The sequence below is a fragment of the Trichoplusia ni genome, chromosome 3 (assembly GCF_003590095.1).
Source record: "Trichoplusia ni isolate ovarian cell line Hi5 chromosome 3, tn1, whole genome shotgun sequence".
NCBI classification, from domain to species: Eukaryota; Metazoa; Arthropoda; class Insecta; order Lepidoptera; family Noctuidae; genus Trichoplusia; species Trichoplusia ni.
This window is the reverse complement of record NC_039480.1, coordinates 13110065-13137366: the sequence shown is the minus strand read 5'-3', so window position 1 is coordinate 13137366 and position 27302 is coordinate 13110065. Positions and strand designations below refer to the sequence as shown.

At 35.2% G+C, this 27302-nt stretch overlaps 1 protein-coding gene across 1 annotated transcript; it reads right to left on the bottom strand.

The window, feature by feature from the left end:
* Positions 1-2329: 2329 nt before the first annotated feature.
* Positions 2330-4866, bottom strand: LOC113492406 (sodium- and chloride-dependent glycine transporter 1-like). Its single transcript, XM_026869883.1, has one exon. It carries the CDS (start codon positions 4775-4777, stop codon positions 2984-2986), a length of 1794 nt encoding a protein of 597 aa, XP_026725684.1. The 5' UTR covers positions 4778-4866; the 3' UTR covers positions 2330-2983.
* Between the last annotated feature and the right edge of the window lie 22436 nt (positions 4867-27302).

Below are 27302 nucleotides of genomic sequence, written 5' to 3'. Positions count from 1 at the left end.
AATTTATTGCGGACATAGGTCAAACGGTACAAAACAAACTTGTGCGTGATCTTATTCAAAGTAGATGGAGTCAACCTTCTTTTTTGTTTTGGTTGATGGAGGTGGTTTTATCAAAATAAACATAGAATATTAGGTGGCTTGATTATTTGTTAAAATTACATTGAAACGTGATATATGAGAGTAATTCACATCGAAATACTTTCGGAAAAATACAAACTTACATTAGTATATTTATGTCTTGTGTATATACAAATAAGCTAAATATAGACCAATCGGTTGGTTTCAATTAAATCTATCATGGTTAATGAGACATTGGCTCGTGACAGAAGGACGGGCAGTCAGACGGACGGACTACACAGTGTAACACATTAACAGTGAGGCTTCAGTAATAGGTTTAAATTTCTACCCCTAAAATTGGGTAAATGGTACACTAGAATCATGTGATAGTTCCGAAAATCCACACAATTTATTATGTAGACGAGATTCCTACCCGACACACAATTCTACCAGAATTTTACCCTCGTAATCTGTCTTGAATATTAAAAGCCGACAGCGAATAGTATAAATGTTTGAAACTCTTTGAAAATTCATATAATTCGCCTCTAGTGACCACTTCAAGAAAAGTTTTATGACTGTATTAAAATGTTAAATTTTATTTAGATTATTTTTATAATTTATACAGTTATACTTAAATGTAAAGGTCAGTCTAGTATTTAAATGTATTAAAACAGACAAAAGTTTCCATATACAAGCCCAACGACCGGAAAATTCAGAGTAAATAAACTCGTTACTCCGGGACAAAAATACAAAACCACAAATATTCCAGGACCTATATTTCCAAAAGTTAATATATACAGTTCTGTGTAGATTTAAGGGCGGTCGTCCCTCGAGGCACAAGTCACAAGGCTGGCAACATATATATCACCCCCGGGACAATACATCTCGTGCTTTTCCACGATAAGTAGCTCATACTAGATACACTGATTTATAAGGGGCGAAAAAATATTGCCCGATAACGGGCAGAGGTAGCAATAATATTTACTCGATAGTAACACTGCATTGGATATTTACACACTTTTTTAAGTTGGTCGTGTATTCCTTTACGACTGGTTTTTAGTATAAGTTCTTTAAAGTTGGTTGATGTCGTTTTGGCAATAAGAGGACTACGCGCTGAATAATGCTCCAATTACTTTCACAATACTGGAAAAGTATTAAAACAACAGTGATCCTATAAGAATTCTTAATGCAGACACAGTTTGTCACATCATTTATACGTCGTACTAGACTCTGTTTAAATCTCAAAATAATGAAGTCTTATCAGATATTCGTAATCACCAGGTGCAGGTTCTGTCCCAACGTAGGCAAAAAAATAAAGGATATGGATTTATAAAAGGTAAAGGAAAAAACATCGTTAGAAAAAGTGGTTTCTAAATATTTTAATCTGAAATCGTTTATCCGCAGTAAGCTGGCGTGGTGATCAATGCACAAACCTTCACTTCCCGTCGGCAAAATTTAAAAAGTTTCTTTCAACAAGAAGATCCTCACACTTAATCAACTAACTTAAAAAAGAGGTTCATAATTCGTTTGTATGGTTTTCCCTGGAACCAACTTAAATCAGCATAAACCTCTTCATTGACGCAACAAACTAACAAACAAATAACCATCGCACTTAAACAGCACGTTTATTACAATATATTATATATACTCCACTCTAATCTCTTGTAACTGGGACGGAAATTCGTCATAACAACAGCCACGAGTGTCGAACAAGACAATCGTTGTACAACTTGGGTCGGCCAACTTCGGAACTCCTTTGACGCTTCTCAACACATGTTGTCACCAAATGTTCCGCGTGTGTTAAGCGTTGTGTGTTGAATAGATGACATGTATTTGTTTTGGGAATAGCTTTGGGATTTTAACGTCATCAGAATTTAGGTTTTATTTCGTTAATCTGTTATGGTTGGAAAGAGATTTTTTGTTAAATTATATTTTTAAACGAAAGTTTCTTTAAATCGTCAGATTTTAAGTCACTTAGGTTGTGTTCACAAAACCATCAACTCCAAACATAAAATCTTCGTTATTTCGACACAGAGTTCCCTTAGCCATGGCCATATCTTTGTCATTAAAGTATTTCAAAATAATAAAATGTTTTAATTTCAACAAATTATACAAAATCATATCCATCAGAGAGCAATAAATTTCATAAATCCATATCAATGTTCTCTTAGAGCAAATTACTGACTAAAAAAGGATTATTAAAGCAAAAACTCTCCAGTGATGTACTAAAATATCCCTAATAATCCACATTTTTGATAGATTATCCACATCCTCGTAAATGTGGTACCATAGTATACATAAACTATATCCATTACCATCGGTGTTTGCAATACATTATTACTTCCCTAGCCAGCTAGTCATTTAATCACTGTAACAGCCGCTAATGCGGAACATTATTTCGGGGGAAGAAACCCGCGCGAAATATCAACGTGACACGCGCTAACAGAAAATATTGGCCTATTAGTTTCCTGGCAAAGTTTGGTCGGACCAGTGTATCATAATATGTTATAGTTTCCTTGTTGACATGACCAGACTGAATGGATAAATTTAATCAACCGGTATAGGATCAAAGAAACATCAGTTGGTAAACAAAATTCGCAAGGTCCATTAAAAACAGCCTCTAAAAAATAAGTACTCTGCTGTAAAGGGATGGACCAAGGTTAGTTCATATCCCAAAATGTCGAGATGTCAAAGCATTGAAAAATGGAAGGAAGTGGTACAAAGTTTATTTCAACAGACTAACAGATGAAGGCCTGACCCCAACCGTATTGACTAATAATTCTGAAGCAAAACTTTGTTCTCTAAAAAAAACATTTTAAAGAGGAATTTGGGATTAAAAGACTGTATTAGAGTTATCTGTTTATTACACGTTCATAGTTACATTTAAAATTACATCTACCAGTACAAAGCTCGTCTCCAAGTGTTATCAGGCCTGTGCGACGGCCGGCCATCCACTCTTATCATTTCTCACATTTGACCTTTTTTGCCTCATCAGTATTCCAGCTTGTAGGTGATATTGCCGATATATGTACTCCTTAGTCATTGCTTGTGCAGTAAACATAGCTCTGCTTCGCTGCAGTATCACAGTCTTGGGCCCCCAAGTTGGATCAAGACGTAGCAATTCACGAAATGTTTTCTTATAGACACCTATTAGTAATTTGACCGTCGATATAGTTAGAGCTCCGGCAATATTCATCACCAAAATACAAAAGCCTACGGTGGAGCCTAACGTTTCGTTCCTTTCACTAAAAAGTTCAATGAACTGGGAAATAAATACATACGCCAGCACAACAGCTAATAACAGCCAGCAAATCTTTATTGTAGCTTTTGGTGGAACTCCTTGCATAAAGTGAATATCTTCAGAAAACTTTCCTAGTCCGTACCAGTGTACAAAAACAAAGTTTTCCATCATTACCATAAATAGCATCAGAACATTTGTAGCACGTCTTATATCTACTAGAACAAATCTGCTCATAGTACCAAGCAATGGAGTTGTAACTATGTACAACGAAAAAGCAATAACAAAACTAAACAGTCCGGAATATTGAGCTATTGTTAGAAATCTTTTTCCAAACAACTTTATAAAACTTGAGAGGATACAAATACTTAACCCTATCGATGATATTGCTATGAAACTATAAGCAAGTACTAACCACAACGACGAAAATTCATACATATGTATTAACCTAGGCATTTTCTCGAAAATATTCGCCAAGGGGTAGCCCATAAATACAGCTGGTGTAACAGAATATTGGAAAGCGTATGGGCAGACCATCATGACATTGCTGAATATTCCGAGGACAATGACAGCGGCCGTGATAATCACTACGATGACCGAGTTGGAGTAGCACGGGGCTCGGAACGAGGTCCTTGAAGCGGTCCCGAATGATAACCCCGTTCCCACTTTGAGGCTATACAACACTTCCGATATAGCATTAGATAAGCTAAACCGTTGGCTAAAGACAGTAAAATCGGCATCTACAGCTTCCTCATATTTCACCACCAATCCCTTTTGAAGCATTGAACCTATCATAAAAATTACACGAGCCACTACAGGAAATAATGAGAAAAATAACAATAACCATTTTAAACAATACCTACGTTTAATGCAACAGAGAAAAAGAAAGACAGAAAGAACTGCGGAGGCCACGCTGACTCGCCAAGCCAAAAAATAAGAAGTTTTATCGTGTCCTAATATGAAAAATCTGTAATATTGATACTCTGGAAATGTTTCATACAGTTTAGTACAATATGGTAATGGCGGTTTTATCTTCAAACATTCTTGGTTAACGCTGTAGTTGTGACTTAAGATACCGCAGTTAGACTTAGACCATCGTCCACACGCGTAGTATGGTATCGGATTTTCAAAACTTATTATTAAATAGTGCAGTAAGAGAGAGTTGAGGGTGTGAAGGTAAATCAGGTACAGGGCTTGCCAACATATGTGAAAATAGCCAAAGTGCGAGAGACAGGATCGAGCGTACCACACTTCGAGGCAGTCGCGGCCTGTGAACTGTCCCACCACGTTCTCCATGTACAGCAATGGGATCCCAATCGAAATGTAAATAAGGACTAAACTTATCGCGTTTCCTGCAGCTCCCCAAGCAACCGCAATGTGTGGTATATATAACATCGTATTAATACCCAAAGTTTGAGTTAGCATCTCCATCAGATAAAGTTTTCTTGAATCATATTCATTGCTGTCATTTGAATCATGCATCACTTTTTATTTATTTGATATAATTAAAATGTAAATCTAATTTTCATGACAATTCATGCGCCGCAGCCCACATGATTTTGTAATTTATTTTTTTAACGCATTCAAAGACTTTGCAAGTAGGTACGTTATCAGTGGAACTTTATTATGCTCCGAAATTTTAAATAATTTTACTAGATCATTTTTATTACCTTTATTCGACTACCCTCATTCGATTGGCCTTTTCCTATTGGTATACACGCCAACCTCAAACAGCCAACTCTGCTTAAAAATCCCATCTTTATAAAAATACGGATTTCGCGTTCAATAGTCCTTGTGAAATAATAAAGTGTCGTAAATCAATGTTTATGCTAGATGCTGAGATCGGCGTGGCGCTGGGAGTGGCCGTGCCAAAGCCATGCGGCCAGCCGTTGTTCTCTCCAACATTAATTACTGCGCGGCAGTGTGTCGTGAAATATGAACCTGCAGCGATATCCGATTGCATTGTGATGCTTTTGAATTATTTATGTGGAAACAGAAGGTTTCAGCAAAGGTAAGGCCTATTGATGATACAGTTGGGTTTGTGTCGATCACAGTAGAGGGAGACAAATATCAGACGGATTTGCTGAAGCTGAAACGTTGTGAAAGGGAATCCTTTAAAAAAATTGTCTTCTGATTAGAAAAAAAATATGTTATTGTTGATGTTAAACTAAAACGTATGCTTTGAGAGTACTTGCATGTAATGATTATCTATAGCTCATTGTCCAGTGACTGGTGACGGACGCAAAACTTTGGATTTATATACCTTACCTTCTACAAAATACATTTTTTGGAAGTTAAAAGTATGATTTCGAGCCGTAAATTATAAATTTTCACTCCGATACCATTGTCCAGGCATGCAGTAAATGTGCAAGAATAGCTGAGACTATAAATACTAATAAATGAAGCGGAAAGATTGGCAATGCATAGCGCCGTGCAGTATATAGCGAGGTAGTCATGTAACACAGAAAAATCAATATTACGATCTTTTTCGTCGATAAATACTTACCGTGATTTTTTAGTCGTCTTACAAAAGCAGCCCAGTTTATGTATCCAATGACTAGAACACGTTCATGATAAAAAATAGGTATTTATGAGATTTGAATAAATTTAAAATGCAATTTTTATTCAATATTATGATGCAATTCGTGTTTTTTTTAGAAACACAGCTCTGTTGCGAGCTCGGTCCGAGCCTTGTAACAATGGTGAGGGGCGCGGGCGGCGGCGTTTTTATCATTTTTAAGAGTATATTTCAGATTTCTCTTGTTTAATTTTTCTTCGTACTTATTATCTTAGTTGATGATAAAAAAAAAATCGCGCCTAGGGGTATTTTACGTCGGATACATGAACTGGGCTAATTTTGTAAAACGACTAAAAAATCACCGTGTATAGACGTTGATCAACCAGAATTTAACAAATATATTAGTAATATAATATAATAGCAGTAAGAGATCGAAGTAAGATACTAGCATAATCAAGAACGTAAAATAATATCAGTAATTATATTATTACATTCTGCGTGCTCAATTTTGTGGTTGTATTCCCAACATAATATTATTGTAATGCGGTGTGATGGAGTGACTGCACGTTCTAGATTATGCTAGTATCTTACTTCGATCTCTTCCTGCTATGTTACTTCTAGTTAAATACTAAAATCAATCAGGTTAGTTCCTATCATGTAATATAATCTTAAGCCTTTAATTTCATAATTGATACAAATGTACAAAAATATAGCTTTATTTTCATCCCACCGAAACGAATCGTAAACCAAAGTAGAGCCAAACTGTGAACACACACAATGATTAACGATATCATCAAAAGAGTGGCTTACAGGGATTAGGGTTGCCACTGACTTATACAGCATCCCAAACAAGATACGACTAAGTCGCGCCAGGAGGCGAGATTACCAAAATAGAGTTGGCGCGGATTAGTCCGAGACACACCCCTACTCGCAACCTTTTTGTATCAGCCAACGTTAATATGAGAGCGTGATTGTCACTTGAAAAAGTGAATTATTCAACTATAAACCGGATTGTTAAAAGTTTTATGCTGTCGGCGGGTATTATGTTGAAATAAATTGTATGTATTCAAGTCTTTAAAAATAGTGGGTTAAAATGTTTTTGTATACATCTTACTGGAAAATGAAAATACAGAAGAAGTGCATCTTAAGAAAATATATCTAACCTAGTAGTTTTTTTTTATACCCGTCCCGCACTTAGAAATTTAATCGGAAACATTCAAGAAAGTCTCATGCACAAAGACATCTTACTCAGAACAGACATTTGGTAATTACACAAATGGTTGCTCTAAATTACCAAAATGATATCTGAAACATAATTTTTTATCCTTGTTATGCGCATACTGTATGCCATTGTAGAAGCGAGACGGAACATTATCCTGTACGGTTTATAAACACTACGTTATTTACGCTCTATTGAAAGCCTATAAAGCCCATTTAAAGAAATAAATATTTTTTAGCTCCTAATTTAAAAGTTCTATAGAACACAAACGAAAACTTTTTACGTATTTTCATTAAGTGAAGTCGTAGAAAGTATAAATTTTAATGATTCGGAACAAGTTTTGCAAGTAATGAGCTTTCTTTTTGAAGCCTAGATCACAGAAAATAAATATGTGTCGTGATTTCAATTGTAATGATCGCGATTGTCATTGTCAAGAAGAGAAGCGACAGCTAATGAGAAGTGGTCAGTGATTAATCAAACAAAATTCAGTGATATGAGTATTTCAGAAATTCTTTTTTGGATATTAAAATGTTTTTTTTTTAGTTCTATTTTTATTAAAATTCCCACAACACACTGACGCGACGACGGAATTCTGAAATGTCGACCATATTAACTCACACTAACATGCTAATAGTATTATCGAATGCATATTTAAGTAGTGACGGTGATATTTTTTTTACAAAATTGTATTATTTATTACCAGCCTGGATTGTCCCACTACTGACGTCTGTTATTTCGTATGGGTCCATTCGGTATTCGGTCCATTGGGTAGTTGGTACAGATTTAATTATTTTCGGCATTACTCAAGTATATTATATCGCCGGTGATGCCAGATCGCTTTCTTAACACATCTGTGAGTGGAAGCGAATAAGCGATGTTGAAACTCAAACTTGGTGACGTATTACAAAACCTAATAAATATTCAAAATGTTAACGACTATTATTCACATTGAGATTTCTTTTAATACACCCCTGGGTGTTCTGAACTTCTTGTTCATACATTTGTAATTCATATAGGGTGAGAGACGTATGCAATAAATGTTGATAACATAATCGCTCACTCTAGAATAAAACTCGTATGAGGCTATGAATATTCATTTATGTATAACCATTCATACGATATGAATAATGTTTTTGAATTCAAACCTTTTTAATTAAACTCTTTGGGACTCATTTTATCTTTTATTTGGGTATGAATTGCTTAGTTCTCAATAGCTCAATTTTAAGCCTTATTTATTTTAATATCTTGCTGTTAGCCGGCGGCTATAAATCGAAAATGATCCCGCGGAAAGATAAAATCGGGATGAAAACCATCCTGTGTTACTCCTAGTTATAAACTATCTGCGTACCAAGTTTAGTCTTAATCCGTTGAGTCGTTTTTGAGTGTAAGAGGAACAAAGATCTACACCCATACATAAAAACACTACACAATAAAGACACAGAATAATCGTTGTTTATATTGTTTCGTCTACATAAATATTTAACTAGTCGCTTAAGAATAAGGCTCTAAGCTTATTATACAAAACCAGTAATTCCAATGAATAACAACAGTTCTTTATTTTTTTGTCTTTCACGGCTAATCTCCGATTTAGAAGAATACTTTTTTAACTAAAAATAATGTTTTTCCGAGAAATCATTGATTTAGTTCTTAGGAATATGTTGGAAGTACGTTATTTTTAGATACAGTGAAAATAGGTTTAGTGTTTTTGCGTGTACCTACTCGAATATTCAAATACTCTTCTTAGGATTTTAGTACCCAAAGGTTAAAAACAACACAATTATTACTAAGATTCTACTGTCTTATCCGTTACTTGTCCATCGGTCACCAGGCTGAATCTCGTGAATCCTGATCGCTAGCAGTTATAATTTTCGTTATATCTGTATTTTTCACCTTATTTGAAATTCTAATACGACATTCCACGAAAATCAAGAACTTCCTTCACAACAAATAAAATTTTACGTAAATAAAACAAAATTCAATACCAGGACGGCATAAAAACAAAGAGAATACATCTTCCAAGCGGCGACTGCTAAGTTTATACGCAAAAAATATCACAGACTTTGCTTGGAGGCTATATAACATTTCATTAGTGGTCAGCCAAGACGGTCCGCTTACACAAGCAATAAATTCTCATTTTTGCGAAAGGACAAGTGAAAAGAAGAGATAAATAGTGAAGGGAATTTGCGTTATGAGCGCATAAACTATTTCGTTAAGATTAGAAGCAAAATGTTGTAGATCATTTGGAGTTTAATAGGGGAGGTTAGTTTGGGCATTGAGTAATTAATTATTACTGAAGTAATACGGAAGATTTTTGCTTTTGGAACAATTCTTTCTTAAACCTGCACGAAGTCAGCTTTATTTTTTAGCTGGTTTTTTTTGTTAGGGATAGGCATGGTTTTCAGTCTACTGGACACTCATTTTCAGTTTCTTGAATCAAAGTTTTTGAGGAAGCAAAATGGAAATTACATTTCGTTTCGATCATTTTAGAGCAATATAACAGTAACAACTTTTTCCTCTTCGTTGTCTTTCACACAAAAACGCAAAATTCTAAAGTGAAAAGATGTCATGCTAATTACAAATTTTGTAACCCCAAAATATGAACAAAGCATTAAGTACAAAAATGGTTATCCACAATCCACACAGGCTCTTATTATCAAGTCCACATAATAACCTTTATGTTACGAATAAACGTTAAATCCGAGTGCAATAGTAACACAGAAGCACTGAAAAGCAGTGCTGAGCTGCCTTAACCCATGGAATTGTGGTTGTGCCACAGAATTGCAGCTTTAAACGCCTTAGCCTCTAAATGCGGCTGTTTCGAACTTTACTCGCACAAAATTCGGATTGTTGGCACCCCTGATTTCAACATAGCTGGTGCACTAATTGACGTGGCATTTTATTTGTTTTTGGTATTCTGTTCAGCGTTGTATCAATTATTGAGGCTCATGACCAATTTTTTTTTTAGGTTTTTAATGTTGAGATTGAGTTGTAGAACTTTAATGTGTGTTTAGTGCAATGATAATGTTACTTTATTTATACATGTTTTTAGCTACAATATTTATTTAAAAAATTAAAAATAATGTATAATTAAATAGATGAAAACACCTTTTTTTCAATTTAATAAATAATATTTCTAATTCAATTTAATTATCCGCTTAGGAACTGTCTCCAAAGATTTGGAGACAGTTGCTTAGCAGTCGGACACACATTTTATGTAGGTAAGCCCAACCAAATATATCTAAAGTTTTTACAAGTCAATATAACCGAAGTGCAGTGGGTCGCCCTGCAATAGCATTTACCGTCTTAAAGTGCTTGAGAATACCTACTTAAACTACGCTTAACTGTTTACTTCGCTTCAAGTTTAGTCAAACTGGCATTAAAAGAACTATCTTTGTGTCAAGTTAATGCTAACAGCGAGACTTATACTTTGTCTCTGCTTTAGGGTCACAACCTTAAAAGCAAAGTATTGTAAGTCATTCATGATTACTCTGGTTTAACGAACTCTGGCTATCTTGAAAGGATCTCAAGAATATGCATGAAGAAACCTTATACACAAACACAAAGATTATAAACAATTGTTAAAATATTAAAGGCATATGAAATTGATACAAAATGAAAATTTCATTCAAATTTAACTTTCCATCTAGAAGTTACCTATACACAGTTATTTTTTTTTTATCATATAACAAATATTAAATTGCTATAAGCGTGTCATTATGTTATCAACTAGTATAAACCATGAACCCCGCTCTATGATTTTTATAAGTTCTGTCTAATAAATTCTTAATAAATATTAAGGAGATAAAAATCAAATGAAATCTTCAAAGAAATCGAAAAGTTAAAAAAAATTAAGTCGTTAAGGTAAAAATCGAAACATAGGTAATGTGTGTACCTCTGAAAGAATCAATTTTATTTCAAACTTCTATAATAATTAGTACTTCAAACATGGCGCCTTACACAACCAGATGCGTACTTTTACACGATCTTTGCTGAAAACTTTAATTACGTAAAAGTTTAATTATAATATCCCAACATAACACAGATACATTTTGAATCGAAAGTTGAACGCAGACCAACTTTTATGACGCTGCGAACCGGCGTGGTCTATGAAGGATTACCAGGAGAAGTTATGGGCTGAGAGTATGAATGAGGGAAGGTGTATTTTGTAAAAAGAAAATATAGCATTGAAAAAAGACGACACGATGACGATAAAACCAATTTTCATAGCTATAAGTGTCTTTACTTTACGCTGTTTAAGATGACCGTTGCGGTTTTGGAATAAATAAATTTTTGGAAGCGTGACAATGCGCTACACGATGTAGGACGATGTAAAATATGTAGAATAAGTTTATCAAAACAGCTAGTTCAGTGATTTACGCATTATAACGAAACCATTCATCATTACGATAAATAAATTACCTGCTTTATGAACATTACAAGAAATAATAAAAGTATAGCTTCTTTTTTACTTGACTTAATTAATTTTGTAATTACATTCCTACACCTCGTCTGATTTACACTCAAGGGTAACTGACTAGGTTGAGATTACCCCGTCTAATTTCCACTGGCTTCCAGTTTATTCTTTGAAGCTATAAATTGCTAGTTTGTAGTATAAATTACGTTGCTTGTTTAATACAAGCAATTTTGTTTGGTGTTTATGAAAAATTGTGGATCTGGGAATTAAGGCTTAATGTAACATCTTGCCTATGAATTTTAAAGTAGACGGCTTTTTGCTGGGTAAGAAAATTAAATTACGTTGTTTGATCAACATAAATGAAATGTGTACTGTGAGTTTGGCGTTCAAATATATCATGTATTTTTGTTATAAATACAAAGAGAGATAGGTAGGTTGTATTTACAATATTTATTTTATTGGAAGTAGGGTTTGGCTATGGGTACAAGTCAACTAGACTACCATTATTGATTAATTCATATTATTTATAGACTTATTTTACAGCTGTCTAAAATTTTGGACTTTGTATAATTATGTTACGATTCGGTCAACTACTAAGCCGATTTAAAATATATGTGTAAGAGACACTACGTTTTATTACAACAAGTAAAACGGGGTTTATACTGGCGTATAAATAACATTGATAAATCAAGAAAAAAATATGTAACGCTAATTTCAAAAATAATTGCGTGAAAAGTGATAAGTGAAGGCAAAAGCAAAGTTATATATATGTAGTAGGTAAGCCTATTAAATTGCGTTTGTGTTCCACCCGTTGTTTTTCTCCAGTTTAACATGGATCTCAACAAATATGATGTAACAAGTCTGTATAGAAAATTATGCTATTCAGTTCTGTTTTCTGATAATAAACGTGTATTATTTGGCAATTCGCTCACGTTCTTGCTGCCTTAGAAGCGGTGAAGCCGACAGCCGCTTTATACCCATCCCATCTAAACCCAAGCCATAAGACAGTAGGAATACAGGAAAATATAACACACCTAGCGTTTCCTTAATGAAAAAAGGAAAAAACTCGGATTACAATGTTAGGTAAAGTAAATACTTGTTTCTATAGAATGTTTCGGTTATGTCTGAACATTACTATGCTAAAATCCGGACTCCGGATCCGGAGTTTTGTTTCAATCGCATTGAGATCGAGATACTGGAGGGAATTTCTGCAGTGGCACGCTTGATCGACAGCCAATGTTCGATCGCTATTCGCCCCTGGGTTGCTTTGGTAAAATTTCAGAACCCAATCAAATAAAGAATCAAATTTGAAACAGAATAAAAAAAAGAATAAAGGATGTTCCGAGAATAAGTTTGTTGATCTGAGGCCTGCCTTACCAAGTCCACTTTTAGTTATAATATTTTTACTACACTAACTATATGACAAGAAAAAACATTATTTCGGGTGAGATGCCGCTCCACGCTATGTAGTGTGACATCTTGCATTCAGATCCTTTTTATACAAGCGTAAGCGCTCTTAAATTCACACTAAAATATAAGATTGACAGTCGTTTTTGATAAGGGACCCTTTAACTAGATAATCTCACTAATATAATAAACGTTTGTTTATACGGATGGATATTCGATACTCTTTCACGGAAAAATAAGTGGAAAAATGTAGACGAAATCGTTAACATAGGTTGTTTATAACCGGGATTAATACTTATTAATCTAATATGAGCTGGGTGTAGGACAATTTCATAAATAACTAATAATAACACATAATCATCTGAAACAAGATAAAAGCAAGATATTCTTTCAGCTAATGGCGCGTGAGTTAATCAACGTTTCATACATAAGCGCGTTGAGTGCGAGTGGTCAACCCTTTTCAAGGCCTTGACTTAATGGCCGGCGCTGACATTTAGAAAAGGGTCACTAATTTATCTAAACAGTGCACGCTGTAACTTGGGCTTAATTATAGTTTAACTTATTTGCGGCAGCTGCCTTCTGGTCGCGCATTCAACAATTTCTGTAATCAAGTAGGTTGTAAATTACTATAGTTCTGTTTGTTGTTTACAGTGATCGTTTTTTGGACGAGTACATTTGAATATAGTGTCCAATAAAATATTTTATTATTAGCTAGTGTATTGGTGTTAGTACCCTTCAGGTTTTAAGGCATTCAGTATTACTTTTACAACAATAATAGTTTTTATTCAATTAGAATATTCTTCACTTCGGCAAACATTCGTTGTTTTGTAATTTTCTATTCACTTTGTATACTTCACTTGATAAAATTCGGATATTTAATAATATTTTGATATCCTAATCAAACAGAAATAACAAATACCTTAAACGTTTCGCTACAGCACGAAGTGTACCAACTTACTTAGAGGGACAACAACAAAATCTCACAAAACGATTCTTTTCCACGATAATTCATCAACAGCAACAAACCTTAGAATCAGAAAATGCTTGTCACGGTGTAGAAGCACTTATTCACTACTACCACGAAAACAGGACTATCATGAGGAACAGAGACAACGCTACTTGCGGCGTATTGCCATCTTGCTTTCACAACAACTGCTCTCCCTGGACAAACCTGACACGACATTAAATGGATGAATACCCCTGTTTATCGTTGTGACGTAATCTCCTCGGCATGGTCCATTCGTAACTCTGATTACATATTGATGAATTCGTCGTTTCGATAGACAATACGGGCAGGACTTACACGGCTTAGGCGTAAGCGAGTTCTCTTAAAGTGTGTCTGTGTGATGTAAGAGTACGTTTTTGCTAAATGTTCTCTTGTAGTTTAATATAATACATATGTGGATAATTTTGTACCTTAAATTGTTTTTGCGATCTAGAATGATTCATCACAAGACCAGTTTTTTTTTTCAATTGCTGTTTTTAAACTTTATTACCTAATTTAACCAAATTTTTATAACACTGTTTTTGTTATGTTTTTGATTTTAAGTAAGCAATTAAATTCGTTCGAGAGTTATGATGCCACATACAGTCAGACTAACACGACAATCGTATAATACCCCTCTTTTTGCGTTCGGGGTAAAAAATTATAACCCATAGGTTTATTTTGCACAACATAACATCTTTAATGCACTGTGCAGCTAGTATAACGTTTGTTATTCATATGCAGGGTACAGTTTCACCACAAGAACGATGGACTTACATTTTGCAGCCAAAGCGTACGTGCGCGGGAGGCGAGTTTGCGTAAAGATGACACGTTGTTAAAGGTAAGACGATTTATTGCTAAGCAGACGAAGTGATAAATGGCCCAAGGCCACAATTTACGTGACGCCACATCGCTTAAAGTATACACAGGAGTATAAAGTGTCTGGAAAATGATTTTAGGATAACCCATTTTAGAAGGGAATTTTATCCGCCAGGATTTTAGAAACATCAAATAAGGGGTTTAAGTGCTGAAATTAAACTGGTCAAGGGCGAGTCGGAATCATGTCCTTGAAGTTAAAAACCATAAATACCGCTTAACCTTGATTTTTATTTTTAGTCTTAAGACACAGTTTGGCGACGGATGATATGATTAATAGGATTTAGTTTTTACTTTTTTAATACTGAAATCTTATTAAACCTAAAATGTTCCCTGATACATGTAGTATATAAAGAAGATTTCATCAGATTATCACTTTTCTAAATCACAAATCACCTGTCAGTAAAATAACACTTTAGAGTGTAAAGCGAGCGTGTCACGAAACATTCCCATAACACCATTGACATATAAACCACTAAACGCTGTAATTCCAACACTCCTCAACCTTTTCCGGAAAATTCTATTTATAGATTTACATAGTAGAGTTGAGAGACGGGACAAAAGTCATCGTCGAGGGACCAATCGTGGTTAAGCCTCTGCCGGCCGACCTGTGGGCCTACCACCAACTCCCAAAGTAAAACAACAATAGTGGTGGAAAAGAGACGTCGCTCCATACCGCGTAGTGCGCTGTCTCGTTCGCACAACTGCAACGGACATCTTCGAAGAGGTGGTAGACCCCTATTCGTTGATGATAGTGAAAAAAGCCACTCGCTGTAAAGGCTGTGTACTTTGGTGTTCGTTTGATTAAAGTACTGCTCTCCGTGAATTTGAAACGGTATGTGAATATTTCGTTACCTATCTTCACTTGTTTGATCAGAGTTTGCTGAAAGGTTCCATGATGAGTTCATCCCGGATTTTTGGGTATCGTTTTTTTGGTTGTTGAAAACAGCTTCCGTTTTCATGCAGCTAGAGGTGTTTTCATCAAACCTTTGTGTGACGTAGTGGTGTCAGTTACTGCAATTTTATCGAGAACAGCTGAACCGATTTTCGCTATAGTAAAATTTTGGTCTACATAATAATCCTGATCGGTTTTGTGTATAAATATATAACTTTTAAATTATTATTAAGAAGATCCATTGAAGAAAAATCTCTAACTACATCACCCTTCATGATAAATTTAAATCACAGCCCAAATCTCACTGAAATCACACAAAGTCGAAAAATATAAACACGTAATTGTCTAGTTTAGGATCACGAAAAGCGGATCCGAGAGCGTGCAATTATAAAACACCGTCAACTTCAGCATAAACATTTCCCTTAACAAGCTTGTCCACTGCTATTTGTGTGTAATCCCGTAACAGATAGGAGAAACTTGGTACAATAATGGTCAGATGACCAAATTACAAGAGGGTTGTGGAAAAAGTTGCGGTGCAAAGATATGGGTATATTGGACGTTGGACGGTTCCCTTTATTTTTCGGGCACAGGATATGAAGGGATTTAGCTTTGCTAAGAGTGTTTTGATTTGCTTTGAAGTCGATATTTGCTTCGTATCTACCAAAGTGAAAACATTTTATTTATTTTTATTATAGTAGGTACGCTTTTGGCTATTTTACTAAAGTTCGTTATTTTTAAAAACCTTGATAAAGTCCCGTTTTTATTTCATTTTATCTTTCCATTTGTAAAACTTACATCGTGTTTATATGGATAAAAAAAATGTGACGAGATAAAACTCCCCATAAAACCTCTTTTAGAATTCCGAGAGACTAAAGGAGTCACATTAACAGTATAACGCTTACTTGAACTCCAGTGTTGATTAACTTTTCACATGAATACTGAGGCGCGAATCTCTGTCAACCGATTGTAGTGCCTTAGGCAATGCTTAACAGAGCGCACTTTTAACTTGTGAATAATTCAGATACGGATTTTCAATAAAAAGGAATTAAGAACGAGTTACGGATGTCATAACTTTTGCTAAGGAATCTGTATCGCTTCAGGCATCAGGGTTTAAGAATCTAGATTTTTTTTCTTTGAGCTGTTTATTAAGACAATCACGAAAATACTTTTTATGCTAACTATCAAATTCTTAAAATTTCAACAGCCGATACTTTTATGATTTTGTTCTCAAATGTCAAAAACGAAACCCTATAACTTAGGTTGTGCTGTCTGTCCATTTTTTCATGTGTCACCTAGCTGTATCTCATGAACCTTGATTACTAGGAAGTTGAATTTGCACGATAAGGTATTCCTATTAATTGCCGGTAAAACAAACAACAAACAAAAAGAAACGAAAAAAATGAGGTAAGGCAACATTTGGTGCAGATATAAATTGAATGGGTGACCGTTTTTTTCCTTTAAGCTTTTGTGTCAATACCCCCTACGTCGCTATTCTGAATTACCGTTTGACGGGTATTATATAATTTTACTGTAAACACCATAAAGAAAATTTAAGCGCCCTAAAAGCGTAATGTATTAAAACGAATATTATAATCCGACGACACTTTCCCTCAGTCAATCACGGCTTACAGAAGTAGAGCAAGCGAGCAAATCTCTATAAACTTAGTACAAAATAAGGTAAACGTGACCAGAATTTATCGAGTAGGTATAATCGATAAACGAATAGAATCGTTATGTCTGAGAAACGATCTCTTGATCACTTTTGATAAGTATCCCTCGCCTTACAGGATTACTGTCAGAAAGGATAAGAAACTTGTATTTTATTGTGATCAACGTTACTTTTTTGTTTTATTATAAGAAGCACTTTTAAGGCCGTAAATTCGGCTTATAAATGTTATCCTTTTATATTTATTGATCATGATTAAGTGTCTGATATAAATTATGTTTTTAGGCACATTTTGTATTGTTCAAAGAATTTCTCTTTTATTCCTAGGTTATCTAATTCTGATGCTTTTTTGTCACGTTAATTTTGTCTTCATTCTCATCGACCTCTCCTTATTGTAATAGGGCAAAAATTCGCAGCAACTTCATAAGGATACTTTTTTTTTCTCTCTAGCCCACTGTGTCCCACTGCTGGGCAAAGGCCTCCCCCAAATCCTTCCACGACTCTCTATTCTGGGCCGCAGATACTTAAGGATACTTAAGATAACTTATATTCTTTTATCATAGGTAGATTAGTACCTGCAGTAGGTTTTCAATAACTTGAAAAAAGGCTCTAAATAACTAAACGCTTTATTAAACCGAATTAACGTACACTAATTATACATTTAACAAGTGGTCATCTCATGGCAGCGTTTGCTCAACGAGCCTCGACCCCAATACAATAATCCTTTCAATCAGAACTATAGCCATTGTGAAAAAGAGATGGTACTCTTTACTTTACATAGCGGTGTCTTACTCCCACAGTGGCAATGATCCTGCTTAAAGAGCCGTAGTGAACACGCAGTTGTCGAGGTGTCCCAAGATAATATTTTCATTAGTCGCCTTCTACGCCCCTAAACGAAGATTGTTATGTCTCAACACACTTTCGAAAGAGAGAGACGGAAATTATCAAACGGGTAGGTCGTGGCACCGAAATTAATGAAATAAAACCATGTCCGCGTATTCAAATAAAATTACGTGGTCCTTTTGTTAAAAGACGTAAAGTTCTTATGTTGCGTTTAAGCTGATAGTAACGTTTGCTAATTGTGTCACTTTATACCAAACATAATGTATAGTGTGTGCATAATGTGTGCTACAGAAGTTGTAGCAAAAAATATTTTATTTTACCATCAAATAGGTACGTGCTTTCAATAGACGTTAGATAGAAAGTATCTGTTTCCTTAAACCCAATATACCGCAGAAAGCCTTATTTGGAAAATAAAAACATTACCCATTGAAATACCTCCCAAACATCGTCAAGGAAGACACGCCCACACAAAATCCACCTCAAATACTCAGCATATTCCTGCTTCAAAATTCATGCAAAGGAAACTCCGTACAGCCCTTTTGCGGAAATCTTTTTTTAAAGATAACAAAAATGCGCTCAGATCTGGCAGATAAAGCCAAAGTCGCGATGAAAGGGTTAATGCAGCAAAACCTGCCGACAATCGCACTCCAGGGGCGAAGGGTTGAATCCTATAATCCGATATTTCACAACCGGCAAAGAGCCAGGTATCAGATCATAACTGATCCGGTTTCAACCGGTTTAATGGCATCACCGAGAAGTAATGAATAATAGAATATTAATTCGAAGAAATTTGAAACTGGATTAAATTTGGCTTATCTTAAATTATAAATAGATGCCCAATGTTACTGTTCATAACTATGTGAGTATTTCCGAGATAAGTAGGTATCAGAAATAGGGCTCAATTTTGCGTAATTCGACAAATCTACAGTATTGTACAACGTTCCACCAAGAAGATTGAATAATGTAATTTAAGTGACGCAAATAAGTGTCTAGTGAAGGAAATAACTTAACACATAAAAGTAATAAACAAGAGCAATTTGCATTGTCGCGTTTCTTGAAACAGTTGGAACATTCGTAACGGAAAATAGCTGCTGGTACCCGTTAATAGTACAGTCTCGACAAGTCAATATATTTGGTTTAATTAATTAAGTAGTTCCTCACTTTTTTAATTCGGTTGCAAATAAGACCAATAGGAGATTATTAGATTACTTTTTTCACGAAGGTATAGCCTACTAAGCTTGCACGTATTTTTGAAGTGCCCGTCAACATGCTTTGGGTCGGAACTTTTCAGTGGTTTTTAGCACTAATATTATAACTAAATAGTAACGACGTATTTGAACGAATTTTCAATAGTTTCGTGGTTCCAAAATGATCAGTAAGGCCATTAAAGCAAAACAAACAAAATAATAAAAATGACAAAACAAATACAAATAAAAAAAAACAAGCAAACTCAATCCATCTTCGGCTGACAAAGTTTATGTAATAACGTGCCCCTTTCGTTTCTTCTCGGTTGCAAATTACTTATCCGACTCTTCGACACTAAGGGAACTTTCACTGAATCGAAATTAAATTGCTAATTTTGCTACTAACCCCTGAATCTGTTATCGATCGCTTCTTTGAAAGTCCCTCAATGCCAACGGAAAGCTGAATTAATTTGAATTTGTTCGGGTCATTCAAATTACACATTAAGTTGCCAAATGAGTTTCTATTTAGGTTCGTTTCATGTTCTCGTTATAAGTTGTTTTATGTATTATGTATCTCTTTGAGTCTTTACGGGAAATTTTAAGGTTCTTAGTTCGATTTATTTGATGGTACAACGGTATTTGATGGTTTTTGCTGCGTTATCTAATTGATATACCATCAAAGTGTAATAGATAACATAATTATAACTACAAGCAGAATTAGTTACTGACTACTACATGATAATGTAATAAGAACAGATGTAAAAAAAAACATAAATGCTTTTAAAAAATCTTTCTTTATGAATCCGATTTAATAAAAAAATAACTAAGCATTCATAACACGATCTTTAAAGCAATAACGACAAAACCTCGCAGAATATTACGAAAATATTTGCACCAGCAAAGACTTTGTAACACGAAAAGAATCATCTGACATTGGCTTATAATATCAAAAACTTCACGTTAAATTTCGTATCCAATATAAACTGCGGTGAAAGTTGAAAACGGCAAGTTCGGAGGCACTTATCTTCAAAGTTTTCGGGGACACGAGGCACTTTAGCGTTGGATTATTTATTATCATATCATGGGCGGAGATGAGTGGCTAAATTGTGTGATGACGTGTGAGGTAAGATGAAAAGGCGATGAAGTGGGCCTTTGAGCAGCTCGTCCCGAGTCCGGCTCGCCGACCCAACTCAAAGGCTCTGCCTAATGGCTTGTGTCGATGTGTTATCCACGCGCACACCCCACTACACTAAAAAGAAGCCTGTTTACACCGACCTTAGTGACTCAATAGGTAATGGATTTATCCGACAGAACCTAACACATTTTCAAGTAAGATTGTCAATGTACACCAAACAACCTCTTCGAAAACACTCAATAACGCGATCGTCTTCGAAAGTTATTGTAAATCAAAATACATATCAAATTACTCAAGCATTCGCACCCCTAACGTGAACTATTCCGCAAGATTCCCCTAAACATATTACTGCCAAAACTTACACCCACTAACCCACAGATTACAGATACAAACTTAGTGCGCAGACAAACTTTAATATTAGGGAAAATTCTAATAAAAGACCATCAGATGAACGACGACTTCAGTAATCTCTATTTTGGCGACAGACGGGACTGCGCTGCCGATGGTACATAATCACCGCCGCTTTATACAGAATATATTAATTGATAACGTAGGGTCAGTGCGACAAGCTCATAACTCACGAAAACGCTCATATTTCATGGTGGAACAACTTTCATTAAGCCCATTACAAAACAGGTTTGCAATTACGTTGAACTGTGTACGTAATCGCAGTGTTGTTAGGTCTTTTTAACTAGCTGTGTTTTATTAAAAAGCTTGGTAGCTTGTTTTGAAATTAATCATGACTCTTTGGAGTTTACTCTTGTACATTACGGTCAACACGTAAACTGTCCTGATTATTTTAATAATAAAATCCGTCATATTATAGTACTTAACCAATGATGATGTAAGTTTCGAAACATTATTAATAGATGTCAAACTGATTTTTTCAAAAATAAACTATTTCTGAGCATATGTTCTTCAAAAAACGGTGTATTGTATAGAAAGGTGGAGACGGTAGATGAGCAAAATGGAAACAAATTGTATATGTACTTTAAAATCTCTATGATCGTTATTCTAAGTCTATTGGTAGCTTTCATTTCTATTTATAGTAAAAAAAAACAAAAGAGATTCGAAGTTACTCCTCCCAGACGTCATTAGAACTATATCTCACTAACTAGAAGCATACACTATTTCAGACGTAGAAAAATATGTTCAGTCATAAAACCTCATAATACTTATATAAGCGCGACAAAGTTAAAACGCAAATGAACAAACATAGTTACGCAATAGTACGACATTCGCGTATATCATAAAAAGCGTAATATTTCATTGTTGAAATTTAATTTAGTACTCATTACTCAACACAGGTTAGTTCATAATTTGGTCATGTTCAAACTAAAAATACGGTATAGCCAGCCGATTTCGACCAACTGTATAAAACTGGATGTGGAAACAACAAACATTGAAGAGATCCATCTACCTTCACATTTCAAAGATAATACTTTAAGAGGTAGTATTGGGTTCTTTGCGCTCCTTTGTCAAGGTTTCCAGCATTTTTCGTCAGAGACTACGTATAGCGCGATGACCTGGGCTATCGTATTGTCAGTGTGAACGAAAAAGAGTGTGAAAGTAGTAAAACTCCATAAGACTTGACCACAGATGTATCAGGATGAGTTGCGAGGGATGAGTTAGTAAGAAACAATAAAATCTATTCATTTTAATGGCTTCGATCAGCACAGCTCTGGTAGAAATGGTTTTGCGAAATTAGTTTTTTGTGTATAGAAAGCAACCGAGGGTTGCGTGCGAGGCCTGTGTATTGAGAGAAATGTTCTGCGAAGTTTTTTGGACGGAGTTTATCGCGGCGCACATTGATACACATTCTCACAGCTCCACTACACATATTTTTTGTCGCATAGCACAGCTAGATATCCTAGCACGACGCCTCTACTGAAAACACTATCTAATGTCGGCTTACAGTCACCGGCTGGCTATACGTTTGGTTTGAACGCTACCATCCACCTAGAACCAAGCTATGTTTAATTTGTACGAGTATCTCTAGGGAAAATGATTGAATCCTGTTTTATACAGGATTGTTTATTATTGTTGCTCTCCACCATTTTATGTTAACACTAAGTAATATTGGTACATGTGTATCCTCAGATGCGTTGGAAATATTTGTTAGTTTTAGCATTGAGCTGAAGAAGAATAGTGTTGCTAAATTATTAGTTTGCTTACTGAGTTTGATTTTTTAGGGTTCCGTTTTGAACTCTCATGTCATGAACCGTGATAGGCTATCACAGTTCATTTTAATCTTTACAGATGATGATTGAGGTTGGGTACTGAAATCTTTTAATGTCAGCGACACCAGTCCGACTCTACATTGGCCGCATTCATTGACGTTAACTATTGTCGTAGTGTCACTTGGCTAGAAAGGCTGGTAGGGTAATATTTATTTGTGCACTAGCCCTTGTCTCGGCGTCCCCGTAATGTGTGTACCCAAATATTACTGGCAGGGGCTTAATATCCCGACCATTTCCTATCATTCCAGAGATCCCGGGCCGACCCTTCAGACAGTAATTACAGACGGAGTTTAATTAATTAAATAATTGTGATCTCCGTGTAAACGAGCCTTAACTTACGTTCAATTTATTTGAGATATAAACAGATTATTATTTTGTCTTAATTTATTTCGTTTTAATTGTGACTGTTAAAGTTTATTGTGATGTTGATTGAAGCTTTAATTAAAGTAGGTTTTAATTAAAATATGTTGAAGTCCTCGTAATACGTTTTTATGATAACAATTCAACGTTTTTGAATTATAGATCTCACAATCTATAAAGGTAGTCATGGATAATTAATTACAAGCGAAGAAAAACTATTTAATTTTCTTTAAAGTGCTATTCAACCTCTGTCACTTAATTACAACAACAGATAAACGCATATTTTTTTAATAAGAAAACCAATGTCTAAATTGATTCACTTTTAACTCAGTTATTCCATGAAATGTAAAGATTCTTTTGTCTGAAAGAAGAAGTGGGTAGATAATTATTGTTTGGATAACGAAGGTACGGTTCGGGAGCGATATTGTTTTAAAAAAAATACTCCATTAATTTTTTGAGGCAGTTTCGTCCCGTGTAAACATTTGTCTCAACCAATATGTTGTATCACAGGCATGAAATAAGGCATTATTTGTTGAAAAATAAAAGAAATCTCTTCTTTTATTATATTTATTTGGTAAATTAGACTTGCCTAGCCTCATGGCATGTTCTCTTTTTTCGTACCTACTGGTCTTCGCTGATTTCAAAGCCTAGCCTTTTCTATCAAAATTCATCTCGTTACATGGACTACGCAACATACAGTAAATGAATCACCTAGACCCTAGGAGTCCCCAAGTAGCGCCACAACACCCGATGTAGTACAAATAGTAAAAATATTTTAAAATTTCCTTTTTTGTGCAAATGCAACTCAACAATATCTCCATGTAAAGACAACTCATTAAAAAAATAGATTTCAATTTGAATAAAAATAATCAAACGAATATTTCTCGATAGACATTCAGAAGCAATACCGAAAGTGCTTCAAAGCAAATTGAATTGAGGTGCCGATGGCCCAGATCCTCATTTCTTCGTAATAGTTCCATTTAAACTATATCTAAACGTTTTGCTATAGCTTGGTATAATATTATAATAGAACGAACTTCATCCCGACAACCTGTTTATAGAAACGCGTGACATAAAAGTTTAACGTCAAGATAAAATTCACAAAAAATAGTCCATTAAAAAGTTACATTAATCTTCCATTTATCCAAGTCAGCATTGCTTATAGGTGAGAAGGGGATGGTAAAATTTTAAACCAAAAATGTAGTGTTGCCAGCCTTTGGTAAAATCCGCCATCTTGAAAAAAGGGTAAAACATGCTTTGCTAATTTAGTCATGGTATTCCATGGTATGGTTCAGTTCTTTGTGGTATCCCATGAACATCATAGGTAGGTTATATTGACTTGCCTTCCGAAATACGCTCTCTAAGACTTTCAACGCAGACATCAGCGCGAGCGTGTCAAAGAGATCATTGGGGCAAAAATTTAACTATTTAAAGTTAACAAATCAGATTCAGATACATAAAGCACTGCAACAACCTATTAAACATAACTGAGAACTGCTATTCTGCTTAAACACATTTTGTTACCTAATAGCACCAAAGCTACGCATTCAATCTGATTGCCTACAGTTCTTGAAATCTGATTGTGTTGACTGTCTGCTGTTGCTAACCGTGCATTAGCATCGTGAGAGTACGGCGTCTCACCGTAGCATAACAAAGCATACAGCGTGACGTTGTAGTTGAGTAAAGCGTTGATTAATTGATTTATTTTGTCCAAATGTTGGTATGTTAATTATCTTTGGCGAAACTGAATAGTGAGTGTTTTTTTTTCTTTTAGTGTCACTAAATACCAATCAGAATACAAAAATCATAAATTTCCACCTCAATATCGAGCGCTGCGTACGCGCTAGGTATAGCGGCACATTTGTATTGAATGTTTGCGCGGCAAATGTATAGTTATTATTAGCGTTTGACTTAGTGCCCATGCAGAGCGGATAATTGTTTCGAGAAAATGTCATAATGTGAAGGTTATATGAATAGTTTTTTTTTTGTAAAATGGAGTTGGTAAATAAAAGCGTTGAAAAATTTGGACGCTGACAAAAAATTCTTCCTATATATACCTCGTACCCACGTCCTTAATAAACAAGTACCAACCCAGCTACGGACAGTGCTTCAAAGCAAATTGAATCGAGGTGCCGATACTCGGAAGTCCCTCATTTCCTTGCTATTTGTTGCCGCTTGCCCTATAGGCATTAAATTTTCTTCTACATCCCGTCGCACTTCCTACCGGCCCTCTCATCTTTTCGGGACAAAGGTGAATTAAGACTCGTTCGCTTTTATTCTATCGACCTTTGTGAGTATTAAAATATCGGAGTTAATAGTTTTGTGCGATGTTACGCTTTACTTCCAGAAGTGTTTTCATTTTGTTATAATAGTTACAACAGACCTTGGGTAATTGTAAGTAGATTCTTAACCTACAAATTGGTCACCTATCGAAATATGGCCGTAAAATAATTTCTTGTACTTGTTTTTTATGATTTTAAAACGTCAACATCAGCTATAAATATTTTAACCGTCTAGCTATCACGTTTCTTGCGATACGGCCTGGTGATAGACGAACAAGCGGACAAATAGACAGCGGAGCTTTAGCAAGGTTCTATTTTAAGGCTGTGGTAATATAATTTAACCACAAATTTAAATATGCACAAAAGTTCCAGTTTTTTTTTTAACCCGTTCAATAATACACAGAAACGATATTTAAACTATGACCAGGATCTTGAAGACTTGTTGGATTGGGTGCAAATTCTGCTGACTCTGCTTATTCGATATCTAAATTGATTATCATTGTAGTGTCGTGGCTGTCTATAAGTTTTACTTGTAATTAATTGTTCCCTCCCTGTATATTTGTGGTTTTCACTCTATAGAAATATTCGCACAATCATTTAATAACGTTGTTTGGTTTAAAATGTAAAATGTTGTAATTGTGGAATCAAGAAAGCAGATTACACGGTGTAGAACAGTATCTCTATTCTACAACTGCAATACTCTACGAAACACGTTTCATTATTTGATAAACAAACTCAAATATTAGACGAAGCATCACCGTGCTCAGATGTTGAACGCAATACTTTAAGTAAATAAGTCCGTTTAATACTTTTTACAACTTAACTTTTTAATTACTTTCCGAATATAACGTAGAGGCCACCTGCGTAAGGTATAGTTACGAGCCCCCGGGGACGCCATGCCAATAGCCGAAGGACATACCGAACTAGGCTCAAGGGATACTGATAACGTAGAAAACGCTTTATAACACCCTTAAATAAAGTTAATAGCTCTCGGGAAGTTTTTCGCTGTACCCCTTAGGGCCATTACGCAGTGTACGATACGATTTATAAAGCGTTTACAGACTTAGGCGCGGCCCGAAGGATTCCGCCTTATAGTATTTAGGTGTCAAATGAAGTTGTACAAGGTCGATTTATTGGTGAGATAGCGGCACCCTCGCTCCTACTTGTTTTGAAGGTTTTAGTGATTTTTATTGAGTTTTTATGATGGTGGGAGCCGTGTCAGTGATCGATATTGTGTAGTGCTTTATCGCATAAGCTGACCCGGTATCTTTACGACGTCGTGTAATGAATTCCCCTTTCGAAACCGCCTAGCTGGCAATGTTTACGCGGAGAATGACATAGGAAGATTGATCAATCATGTTAATTGACAATCCGTTTGACACAGTTTCGTATCATGTCCATATCGAGAAATTTAATTGCAAACAATCTTATGAAGAGTTATTTTTGTATTAGATTTGTAATGGTTTAGATAAAAAGCTACATTTTTTTTGCTTTTTTACTAACTTCTTATATTTTTTTTCATTGAACCCTTTAATCACCTTTGGAGAAACTTCCAAAACGAAAAGTAAATGAAGTACTTTAAAAAAGCAGAAAAGCTAATTCCACATGTTACAAATACAGAAAAACGTTATTGAAATACCTGAACCGTCAAAATCAAACAAAACCGAATAGAACGAAACAAACAATTTCTATTCATCCAACCGTTGCGCAATCGAGCACATGGGGGCTAAAATACAGATAGCGTCAAAAAAAGTCCAATCGCATATTTAACTGGCTCAGTTATAGCCAGGGAGGGGGCTAACTAATCGTTTACCTATACCGTAACAATCAATCGTTCCCGCCTTAATTTTCCAGCCAATACTGGGTCCCGCACCATCCATTCAAAGTACCTAATTAATTGGACAACATATTTCCCATTCGGATCACGTAGGTACAGGCCACAGCAGGTGACGTCATGACAAATACGCCATATAGCCCGTATAT